At 42.8% G+C, this 13,557-nt stretch overlaps 1 protein-coding gene across 5 annotated transcripts in view; it reads right to left on the reverse strand.

The window, feature by feature from the left end:
- Nucleotides 1-743: 743 nt before the first annotated feature.
- Nucleotides 744-13,557, reverse strand: part of cdc42 (cell division cycle 42) — a 30,292-nt gene continuing 17,478 nt past the window's right edge. For 3 of the 5 annotated variants that reach the window (XM_020483371.2, XM_031825131.1, XM_031825132.1), the window contains exons 2-6: nucleotides 10,823-10,963; nucleotides 10,641-10,713; nucleotides 10,130-10,239; nucleotides 9,826-10,023; nucleotides 744-2,778 (exon numbers count right to left, since the gene is read on the reverse strand). In XM_020483371.2, the coding sequence (XP_020338960.1) occupies nucleotides 2,689-2,778; nucleotides 9,826-10,023; nucleotides 10,130-10,239; nucleotides 10,641-10,713; nucleotides 10,823-10,927 (576 nt within the window). In that variant the 5' untranslated portion in view covers nucleotides 10,928-10,963 and the 3' untranslated portion in view covers nucleotides 744-2,688. Of the gene's footprint in view, nucleotides 2,779-3,054; nucleotides 5,833-9,825; nucleotides 10,024-10,129; nucleotides 10,240-10,640; nucleotides 10,714-10,822; nucleotides 10,964-11,447; nucleotides 11,490-13,557 lie in introns of those variants that run through there. The other 2 variants (XM_031825133.1, XM_020483372.2) reach the window with 2 other exon arrangements.

Consider the following 13,557-nt stretch of genomic DNA (forward strand, 5'->3'; position numbering starts at 1 on the left):
AAAATCTTTCTGAAAAGTATTTCAATTTATTAGACGTATGCATCCATAATCAAACACCGCTCCCTGGTGGTTAAAGGAATATCCTACACACGCAAAAAAATAAATATGGCATCTGGCTGAAGGGAAGACACGCTACCTCACTCTCCAACCAAGGTGCATGAATTGAGGAGCAAACTGAAGTGAAGAGGAAATTCAACTTTTGGGCAGTGTTTAGACAGGCAGCTGATCTTTTTTCCACTAATTGGTCTTTCGACCAACCAGATCATTTTCCAGAGGTGATCTGATTGATCAAAAGTCCAACAAGATCAGAATTGGGCTGGCTTCGTAACAGCAGCCAGAGGTCAGTGGATTTAAGCTCTTAACATAAACAGCCCAAGAGTTGCTGAATTTCTTCTTCACTTGTGACTGTACTCATGCCTGCAGCTTCCCTTCTATCTAGTATCCATGGGGCAAGATGCAGTGTCAAGTGATGTGGTAGTCAAGTCACTCCACCAGAGATGTGTTGACATGCCACACATTTACCTCCTGCACCCTCTAATTATTTTTTATAAAGTAATACTTTAGAGAACTTCCATTTTCCTCCACAAGTGAATGGATATCTCCTACATCATGGTTGGAATGCGAGATGAGGGTAGTGTACTTTTGTCTATGCAAACCACACAGAGCAGTATTGGGTATTTGACCCTTGAGCGCCACCTTGTTTTCTGTAAACTGCCTGATAAGAATGGCCAAGGAAAAAGGAGTAAAGGCAATTAAGGTATAAGTTTAATATTATTTTTTTTAAAGAATGCATATACAAAGAACAGACGTCAGACAAAGCATTTGGTTTTGCACCAAAACAACGACAGGTTATAATAATAACAATATAATAAATGACTTGGGCTGCATGTCAACCCAACTCTGAGCTACCAGTCAAATCAACCAATCACAATCCAAGTTTAACAGACACTCTGTCATTGGAAGGTTTAAATGAACTCCAATGAGTGTTTCTAGCTGGTGAGTCAGAGTTCAGCTGAGTTCCAGCCCCTAAAATGTAAAAGGAGAGGAAGTAACCTTTTTATAAAATCAAAAACCGCACAACTGAAAAGAAAAAAAAGATTTTGGTAAAAATATCTGGAGCCTACATTGACATGTGCCAGCTTACATCATTAAATCTGTTAACCAATCATCTCAGAGACCAGGGGCTCATCTACATGCATCACCAGCAAGTTCAACATTTCGACAACATTAACACCATAGAATTAAAAGTAATAGAACAGACAAATCCCTCAGACCACAGACGTTTTTGAGGTACACATACAGTATCATGGCAGCACCACAGCATTGCCATTGCAGCATGACAGTATGAAACACTGAGAAAGGCACAGAATTCTGATGTGGCACAGAATTCTGATTCAATAAGCATCAATTAATTAACAATCCAAATAGGTCATAAAATATGGCCGCAGGTGTACCTACTATAGAACGTTGCTTTGAACGGGGCATGTCAAGCTCTACCAATTCTAATTCTATGGTTACCATAACGTTTTGACAATGTTGGACCTTAGCAACACATTAAGCACACACACCACTTGTTCTGCTAACACTGTTTATGTTCCCTGCTTCAAAAGGCATCAAGACCCATTGCTACGGGATACCTTTAGTTTAGATATTTAGTAATGCCAGTCCCTAATTTACACCTAGCCTCTTCCCCTACAGTACAGTTCTGAAAGGATTGGATAGGTATAAGCAATATGGTAATAAAATGTTTCCCTATCCAGTTTATTAAGATCTACAAAAGTGCCCCGGGGGTAGGGGCATATTTGAGAAATAAGTTTCTATGATCAGACTTCTGTTCTGTCATGTGGAGGGGAGACATTGGCAAAGAAAAAGGCTACTCTCAGCACTACTTCAGGTGGTTTTGGAGGTGGAGCAGCAGGATTGGGCACTTGACGTGCTCATCAAGAGGGGTGGGGATTAATAATGCAGCAGTTATTTCATTTGGGGGTGGAGTATAGGTCTTTCAGAACGGCTAACTGGCCAATGGCTGCAAAGAAGATGGATGACTAAGAGCCAATCGACATCACTGACAGGGCAAGATGTCAAAGACAGTTTAAAAGTTCAGTTTAGTCTGATTTCCTAAATCACCTATGAGAGATGACACTTATGAGAGCCTATGTCACCTGTGTGTTGCCAGCATGGTTCAAACCCTTTGGATAGTAACAAGGGACATGGTCTTGGCCTTCTCTTGAGTGCAGGGCAGAATCTCAGTCTATAGTTACTGCCTCTCCTTGTCTCCTTCCCTGAAGTTTAAAGTCAATGCTCAGTGGGCATCCATCATATTGCTTTCACTAACTTTACTGTGAGATCGGTGTAGATTAAGATGAAGCCACTTTAGCCTACTGAGAGGCACTGATTACGCAGGACTGGGTTGTCTGTCAAATCTAAAGGCTCGTACTTACTGTTCTAAGTGGAATAGGAGTGTGGCCATGATAGTCACGGTTACAAGCTGGGTTAGGTTCACTTCTGTCTCTCCATCCGTCGGCCCGCTGGTTTATTGCAGTCTAATCGGAAACTCGTTGTTTGTTTTTATACTTCGCTTCAGAGTAAATGGCTGTCAATCAGCCTTAGCAGAGCAAGGGATGGGATGGGCGGGTGAGGGGAGGGTGTGTGTGAAGTGGTGTAAATGTGTGTGAGGGATGGGGTCACTCATAGTAGCACACATTTGCGTTTCTTCTTGGGCTCGGGAGGCTCCAGCGCAGCCAGTATCGCCTCATCAAACACATTCTTTAGGCCTTTCTGTGGATACAAACAAACACACAGGCTCAATGAAGGGGCAGCATATACACACACACACACACACACACACACACACACGACCCATGAGAGCGTCCGCTGGATAAGAGCGTCTGCTAAATCACTAAACAAAAAAATTCAATGATCAATGACGGGGTAACACACACATGAAAGGGAAAAACAATAGCATGAATACAGAAAGGCATTAAACAAAAAAACAAAGGGTTAAATGATCAAGTGCAAACAATACATAGCATTGGCAGAAATTAAAACCCAGGATACTTCATCTTCACAGACGGAGGTGAAAATGAAGTCAAGAGCAGTTGGGGATATGATCAACCTGAATTCATTCATATCAAAGTGAGGAGCGTTCAAAACAAAAAGTCTGGGCAAACAAGAAAGTGGAGGTACGAGAGAACACGGGCTCAAAGAGACACATTCCGCATCTCACACACACACTGGGAAGGGAAGTCAAATTAAACAACTACACCAAGCCAGACCACTCAAACAGTTTCACCAGATCACTAAAGAGCCTACTGTTAGCTGGAACTTCCCTTGGCTTTTGCTGATTAACGTGTAATTAGTTGGAGCAGCATGTTTCTGCGCTCACTGTTCGTTGGTAGAGCAGCTTTAGGATAGGAAGAATGGCCTCAAGCCATGCCATGTAACGGGAGAGTGGTACAACACAGCTCTATGAGTAGAGCAGGAAGCCCCTGTATCCCTCTGTTTAAGGAAACTCAAGGAACCCTGTAGAAACAAACTATGGCAAGACATGTTTTACCCAGAGATCGGGCTCTATTCAAAATTGGTCTAGGAGCCTATGTAGCAATATGACGCAGCACGATTGAGCTGCTATCCAGCTGTCCCCGTAGATGGAGGAAAAGACAGGCGGACAAAAAGGATAGCAATTTCAGTTGTCCTTTATTAATTCATGTCACAATTCATTTCACACGATTATATTAGCTTTTTATTTATTTTTACTGCCAAGATGGCTCGATATGAACTGCAGCAAATGGCACTACAGAGTGGAACATAGAGAGTTTGGCCTCTTAGAGCTGGACGGCATGGTGCTGCCTTAGAGGATTCCATTCAGGATGACTATTTGGTAGGGGTGTAACGGTTCATTAAACCCATAGTTTGGTACAAAGTAGGGGGGGGGGGCACGGTACAATGGAAAAAATGAAATGCCATTCACAGCGTTCAGCAATCAATGTTCCATTGTTTGTTGTGACTGGACATTGGTCATCATTTATACATTCTTAATTCAATTTCTTTAGATTTGTGTGTATTGTGTATATGTTGTGAGATTGTTAGATATTACTGCACTGTCGGAGCTAGAAAGACAAGCATTTCTCTACACCCACAATAACATCTGCTAAACACATGTATGTGACCAATACGATTTGATATGGATTGTTTTGTTGGGCTTTTCACGTTTCCACTAATGCTGCATTTGTAACCATGTGGGAGGTAGGAATTTACCAGTTGTGATGTCGTAAATACATGTGATTTGAACTCATTGAGAAATGCCGATTGGCTTATGGCGAATAAGCTGTGTCAACCATAAACTAAAAGTACAGCTATCATGCTTGTAAACAGATTATGAAGGTCAAAAACCACATTAATAGATTGCCTTTTATAAAAAATGTTTTTAACTGCGGTTAGAGGTCATTTCCATAGTAGGTGACAGAGGTCACCATGTGGGAGAAGTGGGTGCTCATCGTACCCAATTAGTTCCCGTCTGTGCCTCACAAAAGGAAAGTTTGAAATGTGCCAAATTTAGATGACAACACGTGCATCAGCTTTAGTCAATTTAATGGAAGACTGAAGTGTTTTCTCAGCTCAGATTCACTTAAGGGAAAGGGACATACCTAGTCAGTTGTACAACAACGCATCCTCCGCATTTAACCTGAGACAGCCCTCCGCAGCTCTGATTCAATCGACATCCAAGTCTTCTGCGCCCAGGGAACAATGGGATAACTGCCTTGCTCAGGGGCAGAACAATAGATTTCTTTTTACCTTGTCAGCTCAGGGATTAGATCCAGCAACCTTTCGGTTACTGGCCCAATGCGCCTACCAGATGCCCTGAAGAGGCATATGCCTTCAACGTAGCATAGACATAACCTATAGGCCTAGTGTTTTATTTTGTAAATATACGTTATATATTCATTCAGGTTCACAGTGCGGACCGAACCGAGGTTACCATGCCAAACAGTTAGGTATGAATACATGTACCATTACACCCCTACTATTTGGGTTCTAGCTCTAAATGGTTGCCTTTGCAAGTTTGGTTTTAAAGTTTTAAAATCCATGGTCTGCCATGGGTCAGTACTGCCCAAAAGGTTCCAACATGGCTGCCGTGATATCAAAGAGCATTGTTGTAATGCTTCTTGGTTGAAACCGTGATGGCCAAACTCTGTTGCTCTGGCACAGCCCTAAATGTAAATGGTCAGACCGCAGGCTTGTCATACATCAGCAGTAGTACAAAAAACACATGAACATTAGGAATCATGGAGGCTTGTAGAATTGGTGCTTAAATCACAATGCTGTGGAGCCAAGTAAATAAGACACTCCCTTAACTCTGGACTCTCCAAATAATATAGCATGGGGAGGAGAAACACTAACCAAAGGAGAAGAGACATGGGCTGTATCTCAAATCACATGCAAACTCCCAGAAAGTACACTACTTTGTCCACTATGGTAACAGGATGTCATTTGAGATTCGCCCAGGGAGGATAAGTGATGGGATTAACCAAACCAAAACAGTCCTTCAAGCACAGTAAGGCCCATGAGGACAAGTAAACAAAAAGAGAAGGGAAGGAAGAGCAATGGGACACAATAGAAAGTAGCACTGTCATAACGGGAGAGTTGATACAGTGGATTGCTTTAAGAGGTTCTGGGTTGGTTGGGTAAAACATGTTTAAACTAAAAGTAAGCAGCAAACAATTGAGAAAGGAGGAACGGATTTTAGAATATACAGCACTTCCTCTTTCTTTGCGTCTCTGGTGGCTCTAGGGCGGCTAGGATAGCTTCATCAAATACATTCTTCAGCCCTCGCTATAACGACAAAGGAGAAGGGAGAAAATGACAGCACAGTTAGCACAGCAAACAGAGAAAGAGGAGATGAGCAGAGAAGACAAGAAAAGAGGAGAGCGGAAGAGGCAGTGGAGGAGAGCGGAAGAGGCAGTGGAGGAGAGATGGCAGTAGAGGCAAGAAGAAATTGAAATGGCAAAATTCAGATGAGGGCGAGTGAGGTTAGGAGAAAGAGTGCAGGCAACATTGTGTAGAAAATGTAAGGACAGAGCATTAGGAGACTAGAGCGAGGACTATAAGATGGATCTACTGTAAAACAACATTGGTAGAGGAGATGAGGAAGCATCTAGAGAGATACCGCCCTGTGAAATAGGAGAGGATGAGCTTGAGATAGAAGTTTCCGTGACCAACAGATCTAGGATCAGATTACCCTATACCCCCTGTTACAACCTTCACCATGTGGATAAAACATCTGACCCAGGTCCAATGGTTAGGGGCAACTTCTGTTTTGCCTACTGGGGAGACAGTCAGTCACACAGGAAACAGGATATTGCATCAGCATCTGTTACGCCAGTGGAAGCTGGTCTAGAGAGAGGAAGGAAGGCGGCAAGACGCCAGGCCAGTGTAGGAGAGAGACAAGATGGGGAGGGAGCGGGGACCTAAAACTAAACTGGGCCACAGCTCACATCCACTGGGACCCATTGTTTCCACAGTACAGCCCAACTCCCACCGCGTAACAACATCAGACAAGATGGCCGCATGAGATGGTGGTGATACTGTACTCCTCTTTGCAGCTTAGAAATGGACATCTCTGATATGCGCAATAGGGTGATAATGAGGACAATATTTTTCCTTCTAAAAGGATTAATATAATAGACTGTTTGCCAATCTGCTTTGTCTGACTACCAAGAGTTGTCACTGGTGCAGCTCAAGCACACCCCTGTACCACAAGCTGATGGAAAATGTAGAATTTTGGGTGTAAAAACTAACGCCTACAAACAACTTCAGACCAACTTTTTATCTGCAACTAAAAATACTGCACCTTTCTGAATGAGGCCAACAACTGATAGACTGCAGACAGCAGCTGCTAAACACTTTAGAGTAGGGCTAGACAATATACGTCTATCTATACTTATCGTAAAACAATATGCATATTGACCGATTTCACCACTGTTTCTACTACTGTAGCAATTCAAAGGGAACAGCCAGAGTGGGACTTAAACCAGAGACCATGTGGTTCCAAGGGTACCTAGTACCTTTGTGCCATAAATGGTCTGGGTAGATCAAACACAGCGTATCAGATGAATACACAGACCAGAGCATGCAGTCTACCCCACTTTGTTTCTTTGAGCAGTGACAGATGATATAGGGCATATATTCAGCTGAGCAGAGAGAACACTTACCTGCAGGTGGCCTGTGTAATTTCAAGATTGAGTGAAGATGTGTGGGAGTGTCTCAGGCTGTCTTACCTCGGTGAAGACTGTTTTTTTGTGTGTGTATACAGTTGAAGTCGGAAGTTTACATACACCTTAGCCAAATACATGTAAACTTAGTTTCACTATTCCTGACATTTAATCCTAGTAAACATTCCCTGTCATACGTCAGTTAGGATCACCAGTTAATTTTAAGAATGTGAAATGTCAGAACAATAGTAGAGCGAATTATATATTTCAGCTTTTATTTATTTCATCACATTCCCAGTGGGTCAGAAGTTTACATACACTCAATTAGTATTTGGTAGCATTGCCTTTTAAAAATGGTTTAACTTGGGTCAAATGTTTCAGGTTTCCTTCCACAACCTTCCCACAATAAGTTGGGCCAAAATTTACCCATTCCTCCTGACAGAGCTGGTGTAACCGAGTCAGGTTTGTAGGCCTCCATGCTCACACACCTTTTCAGTTCTGCCCACAAATTTTCTATAGGATTGAGGTCATGGCTTTGTGATGGCCACTCCAATACCGCGACTTCGTGGTCCTTAAGCCAGTTGCCACAAATTTGGAAGTATGCTTGGGGTCATTGTCCATTTGGAAGAGCCATTTGCGACCAAGCTTTTAACTTCTTGACTGATGGCTTGAGATGTTGCTTTAATATATCCACATAATTGTCCTTCCACATGATGCCATCTATTTTGTGAAGGGCACCAGTCAATCCTACAGCAAAGCACTCACAACATGATGCTGCAACCCCTGTGCTTCACGGTTGGGGATGGTGTTCCTCGACTTGCAAGCCTCCCCCTTTTTCCTCCAAACATAACGATGGTCATTATGGCCAAACAGTTCTATTTTTGTTTCATCAGACCAGAGGGCATTTCTCCAAAAAGTACGATCTTTGTCCCCATGTGCAGTTGCAAACCGTAGTCTGGCTTTGTTTTATGGCGTTTTTTTGAGCAGTGGCTTCTTCCTTGCCGAGTGGCCTTTCAGGTTATGTCGATATAAGACTCCTTTTACTGTGGATATTGATACTTTTGTACCGGTTTCCTCCAGCATCTTCACAAGGTCCTTTGCTGTTGTCCTGGGATTGATTTGCACTTCTCTAGGAGACAGAGCGCGTCTCCTTCCTGAGCGGTATGACGGCTGCATGGTCCCATGGTGTTTATACTTTCGTACTATTGTTTGTAACAGATCAACATGGTACCTTCAGGGGTTTGGAAATTGCTCCCAAGGATGAACTAGACTTGTGGAGGTCTACATTTTTTTTTCCTGAGGTCTTGGCTGATTTCTTTTGATTTTCCATGATGTCAAGTAAAGAGGCACTGAGTTTGCAGGTAGGCCTTGAAATACATCCACAGGTACACCTCCAATTGACTCAAATTATGTAAATTAGCCTATCAGAAGCTTCTAAAGCCATGACACCATTTTCTGGAATTTTGCAATCTGTTTAAAAGGCACAATCAACTTAGTGCATGTAAACTGACCCACTGGAATTGTGATAGTGAATTATAAGTGAAATAATCTGTCTGTAAAAAATTGTTGGAAAAATTACTTGTCATGCACAAAGTAGATGTCCTAACAGACTTGCCAAAACTATAGTTTGTTAACAAGAAATTTCTGGAGTGGTTGAAAAACAAGTTTTAATGACTCCAACCTACGTGTATGTAAACTTCCCACTTCAACTGTACACGACCGTTCAAAAGTTTGGGGTCACTGAGAAATGTCCTTGTTTTTGAAAGAAAAGCAACTTTTGACCATTAAAATATCAAATTGAACAATAACAGTGCGGACATTGTTAATGTTGTAAATTACTATTGCAGCTGGAAACGGCAGATTTTTAATGGTATATCTACATAAGCGTACAGAGGCCCATTATCAGCAACCATCACTCCTGTGTTCCAATGGCACGTTGTGTTAGCTAATCCAAGTTTATCATTTTAAAAAGGCTAAGTGATCATTAGAAAACCCTTCTGCAATTATGTGAGCACAGATGAAAACTGTTGTGCTGATTAAAGCAGCAATAAAACTGACTTTTAGGCTAGTTGAGTATCTGGAGCATCTGCATTTGTGGGTTTGATTACAGGCTCAAAATGGCCAGAAACAAAGTACTTTCTACTGAAACTTGTCAGTCTATTCTTGTTTTGAGAAATGAAGGCTATTCCATGCGAGAAATAGCCAAGAAACTGAAGACCTCGTACAACGCTGTGTACTACTCCCTTCACAGAACGGTGCAAATGGGCTCTAGCCTTTTAAAATTATAAACTTGGATTTAACTAACATAACGTTCCATTGGAACACAGGAGTGATGGTTGCTGATAATGGACCCCTGTACGCCTATTAAAATAAAATAAAAAGTCATCCGTTTCCAGCTACAATAGTCATTTACAACATTAACAAGGTGTACTTGATATTATTTTAATGGACCCCAAAAAAATGTTTTGCTTTCAAAATCAAGGATATTTCAAAGTGACCAAGCTTTTTAACGGTAGTGTGTGTGTACATATGTGGAAGTGACTTGAATGTGCTAGGCTGGGGTGTGTTGCGTACGCGTGTCTGTGTGGGTTTGTATGCGAGTGTCTGGTCTTACCTGCGTGAGAGCTGAGCACTCAACATATTTGACAGCCTTGAGGTCTCTGGCCAGTTTCTCTGCAGTCTCAGGAGTGATGGGCTTCTGCTTGTTCTTGGCCAGCTTCTCTATGGTGGATGGGTCGTCTCGCAGATCTATCTGAGTCCCCACCAACAGGAACGGGGTCTTTGGACAGTGATGGGTGATCTCTGGAACCCACTGGAACACACACATAGGTTAGAGTGTGAGTGATATGTGGAGGAGGGAGAGACTAGAAGAGAGGCAGAAGGAGGATATGAGAAGAAGAGGGGGAGCGTAGACCCACCTTTTCTTTTACGTTTTCGAAGGAAGAGGGGGATACGACGGAGAAACAGACGAGGAAGACGTCTGTCTGGGGGTAACTCAGAGGCCGTAACCTGTCATAGTCCTCCTGACCTGGAGAGAAAACAAACGTTACACACACACACACACACACACACACACACACACAACCAACATGCGTTCAAACTTTTGTTAGGTACACTCTAAAACACAAGCACTTCGATGCACACACCGACACACACACAAAGGGACTTTAGTGTCAGTATTCAGGCTGTCCAGAGAAGGCAGGGTGTGTCTCTGAGCAGACTGAGGCAGAGTCAAACTTCTCCACTGTATAGAAACCAAGACAAACCCCAGTCTAAAATAGCAAGGACACACACGTGTAGAACACAGCTGATGGGAGGCTGTTTCTATAACAATACCAGTCCCTTTACTACAGCTTTGTGAACCTAGCTACCCTTAGTCATCAGTAGGACACACGATGAGACAGGGCATTGAAGAGGAGCATACTTTACCTGCAGTGTCAAACAACCCCAGGGTGTAGGGCTCCCCTCCTATCATTACAGTTACAGCATAGTTGTCAAACACCTGCAACAGAGAGAGAGGGGAAGGGTAGAGAGAGCAAGGGGGAGGGGGGTTTGAGACAGTGTGTGAAAGTCAGTATCAGTGTGAGTGTCAGTGTGCATAAAGTACTTACCGTGGGTACGTATTCAGAGGGGAACTTGTTTGTGGTGTAGGAGATGAGCAGACAGGTTTTACCCACAGCTCCATCCCCCACCACAACACATTTGATCGTCTGCATAGCTGTGCTTTAGAATCCTCTTTACTCATTCAAGATCTAGAGAGAAAAGGGGAGAGAAAGATTAGTGACGGTCAGATAGAGCCGTGGGGGTAGCTAGTAGTTTCAAAACAGGCTAACATGAGCACTCCTGAGCACCCTGTTTAAACTATTCTAAAATAAGTTGAAACTTGAATGAAAATTCGATTGCAGTGTTTTCCACAAGCACATGGAGTAGCCAGCCAATTAGAAAAAAGTAGCCAGCCAGGCTCCCCCGGGCTGGGGGAGGTTACGTTTTTTTTGACCGAACAAGTTCCATTTTGGTAGCCTCTGGTACATTCAAATGTTAGATTGTATTTTCAACCAGCAACTCAGGAAATAAACACTTGATTTAAAAAAATAAATGATATTATATATATTTTTTTTAATCACACTTTAGTGTCAGTTTCATCAGCTGTTTTACAATATAAAATACAAAAAAAGAACAAATGTGTTTTGGCTGCACTGGGCCTTTAAAGAATCCTGTTGGAGTCTGCTGACTTACCAGGCTTAAAGCTTCCTTTGAAGATGAATTTTCTCAGCTACATTGCCTTCGGAAAGTATTCAGACCATTTAACTTATTCCACATTTTATGTTACAGCATTATTAAAATTAATTTTTTTAAGTCCCCTCATCAACCCACACACAAACCGCATAATGACAAAGCAAAAACTGTTTTTTTTACTTTAGCAAATCTATTAAAAACAAATACCTTATTTAATTAAGTATTCAGACCCTTTGCTATGAGACTCAACTGAGCTCAGGTGAATCCTGTTTCCATTGATCATCCTTGAGATGTTTCTACAACTTAATTGGAGTCCAATTGGAGTCCAATTGATTGGACATGATTTGGAAAGGCACACACCTGTCTATATAAGGTCCCACAGTTGACAGTGCATGTAAAAAATAAAAACCTGGCAATGAGGTTGAAGGAATTGTATGTAGAGCTCAGGGACTGGATTGTGTCGAGGCACAGATCTGGGAAAGCATAGCAAAAAATATCTGGAGCATCGAAGGTCCCCAAGAGCACAGTGGCCTTCCTAGAGTTGGCCGCACGGCCAAACTGAGCAATCGGGGGAGAAGGGCCTTGGTCAGGAGGTGACCAAGAACCTGATGGTCACTCGGACAGAGCTTCAAGTGTCCTCTGTGGAGATGGGACAACCTTCCAGAAGGACAACCATCTCCGCAGCACTCCACCAAATCAGGCCTTTATGGTAGAGCGGCCAGACGGAAGCCACTCCTCAGTAAAAAGGACTGACCATGAGAAACAAGATTCTGGTCTGATGAAACCAAGTTAACTCTTTGGCCTGAATGCCAAAGAGGACACCTGGCACCATCCCTACGGTGAAGCACGGTGGTGTCATGCTGTGAGGATGTTTTTCAGCGGCAGGGACTGGGAGACTAGTCTGGATCGATGGAAAGATTAACGAAGCAAAGTACAGAGAGATGCCTTGATGGAAACCTGCTGAACAGCGCTCAGGACCTCAGACTGGGGGCGAAGGTTCGCCTTCCAACAGGACAACGACACAGCTAAGACGACGCAGGAGTGTCTTCAGGACAAGTCCCTGAATGTCCTTGTGTGGCCCAGCCAGAGCCCGGACTTGAACCAAATCAAACATCTCTGGAGAGACCTGAAAATAGCTGTGCAGCAACACTCCCCATCTTACCGGACAGAGCTTGAGAGGATTTCCAGAGAAGAATGGGAGGAACACTCGAAATACAGGTGTGCCAAGCTTGTAGCGTCATACCCAAGAAGACTTGAGGCTGTAATCACTGCCAAAGATGCTTCAACAAAGTACTGAGTAATGGGTCTGAATACATATACAGTTGAAGTCGGAAGTTTACATACACTTAGGTCGGAGTCATTAAAACTTGTTTTTCAACCACTCCACAAATTTCCTGTTAACAAACTATAGTTCTGGCAAGTCTGTTAGGACATCTACTTTGTACATGACAAGTAATTATTCCAACAATTGTTTACAGACAGATTATTTCACTGTATCACAATTCCAGTGGGTCAGATGTTTACATACACTAAATTGACTGTGCATTTAAACAGCTTGGAAAGGCTTCTGATAGGCTAATTGACATAATTTGAGTCAATTGGAGGTGTACCTGTGGATGTATTTCAAGGCCTACCTTCAAACTCCGTGCCTCTTTGCTTGACATCATGGGAAAATCAAAATAAATCAAAGACCTCAGAAAAAGAAAATCAGGTTTATATTTGGGAACAATTTCCAAACACCTGATGGTACCACGTTCACTCAGATGCATATCGTTCATTCTAGCGGAAGAGGGCTTAGCATGCTTTTCTCAGACTAGCAAACTGAAAAGTAGAAAAAGTACCTGGCTGAAAATGACTAATCTGCTGTATAGCCAACTGCCAGCGCTAGTGTAAAAAAACTCAATTGTCTTCATTCACATTCATTCCAAGCGCTGTGGTTGGACTGCGAGTGAAGTAGTGACAACATACTGTCCCCTAAACGAACACGAGAACCAGAGTTGAGGAAGACGACCGGTTGAGATCCTGATGTGCTGAAGTTCACCCAGTTAAAAAAGGTGAGACAGAGCTCTGCAGTCTGCCTGCCAGTTGGGATGTGCACGGTTATTTGAAT

The sequence above is a fragment of the Oncorhynchus kisutch genome, linkage group LG5 (assembly GCF_002021735.2).
Source record: "Oncorhynchus kisutch isolate 150728-3 linkage group LG5, Okis_V2, whole genome shotgun sequence".
NCBI classification, from domain to species: domain Eukaryota; kingdom Metazoa; phylum Chordata; class Actinopteri; order Salmoniformes; family Salmonidae; genus Oncorhynchus; species Oncorhynchus kisutch.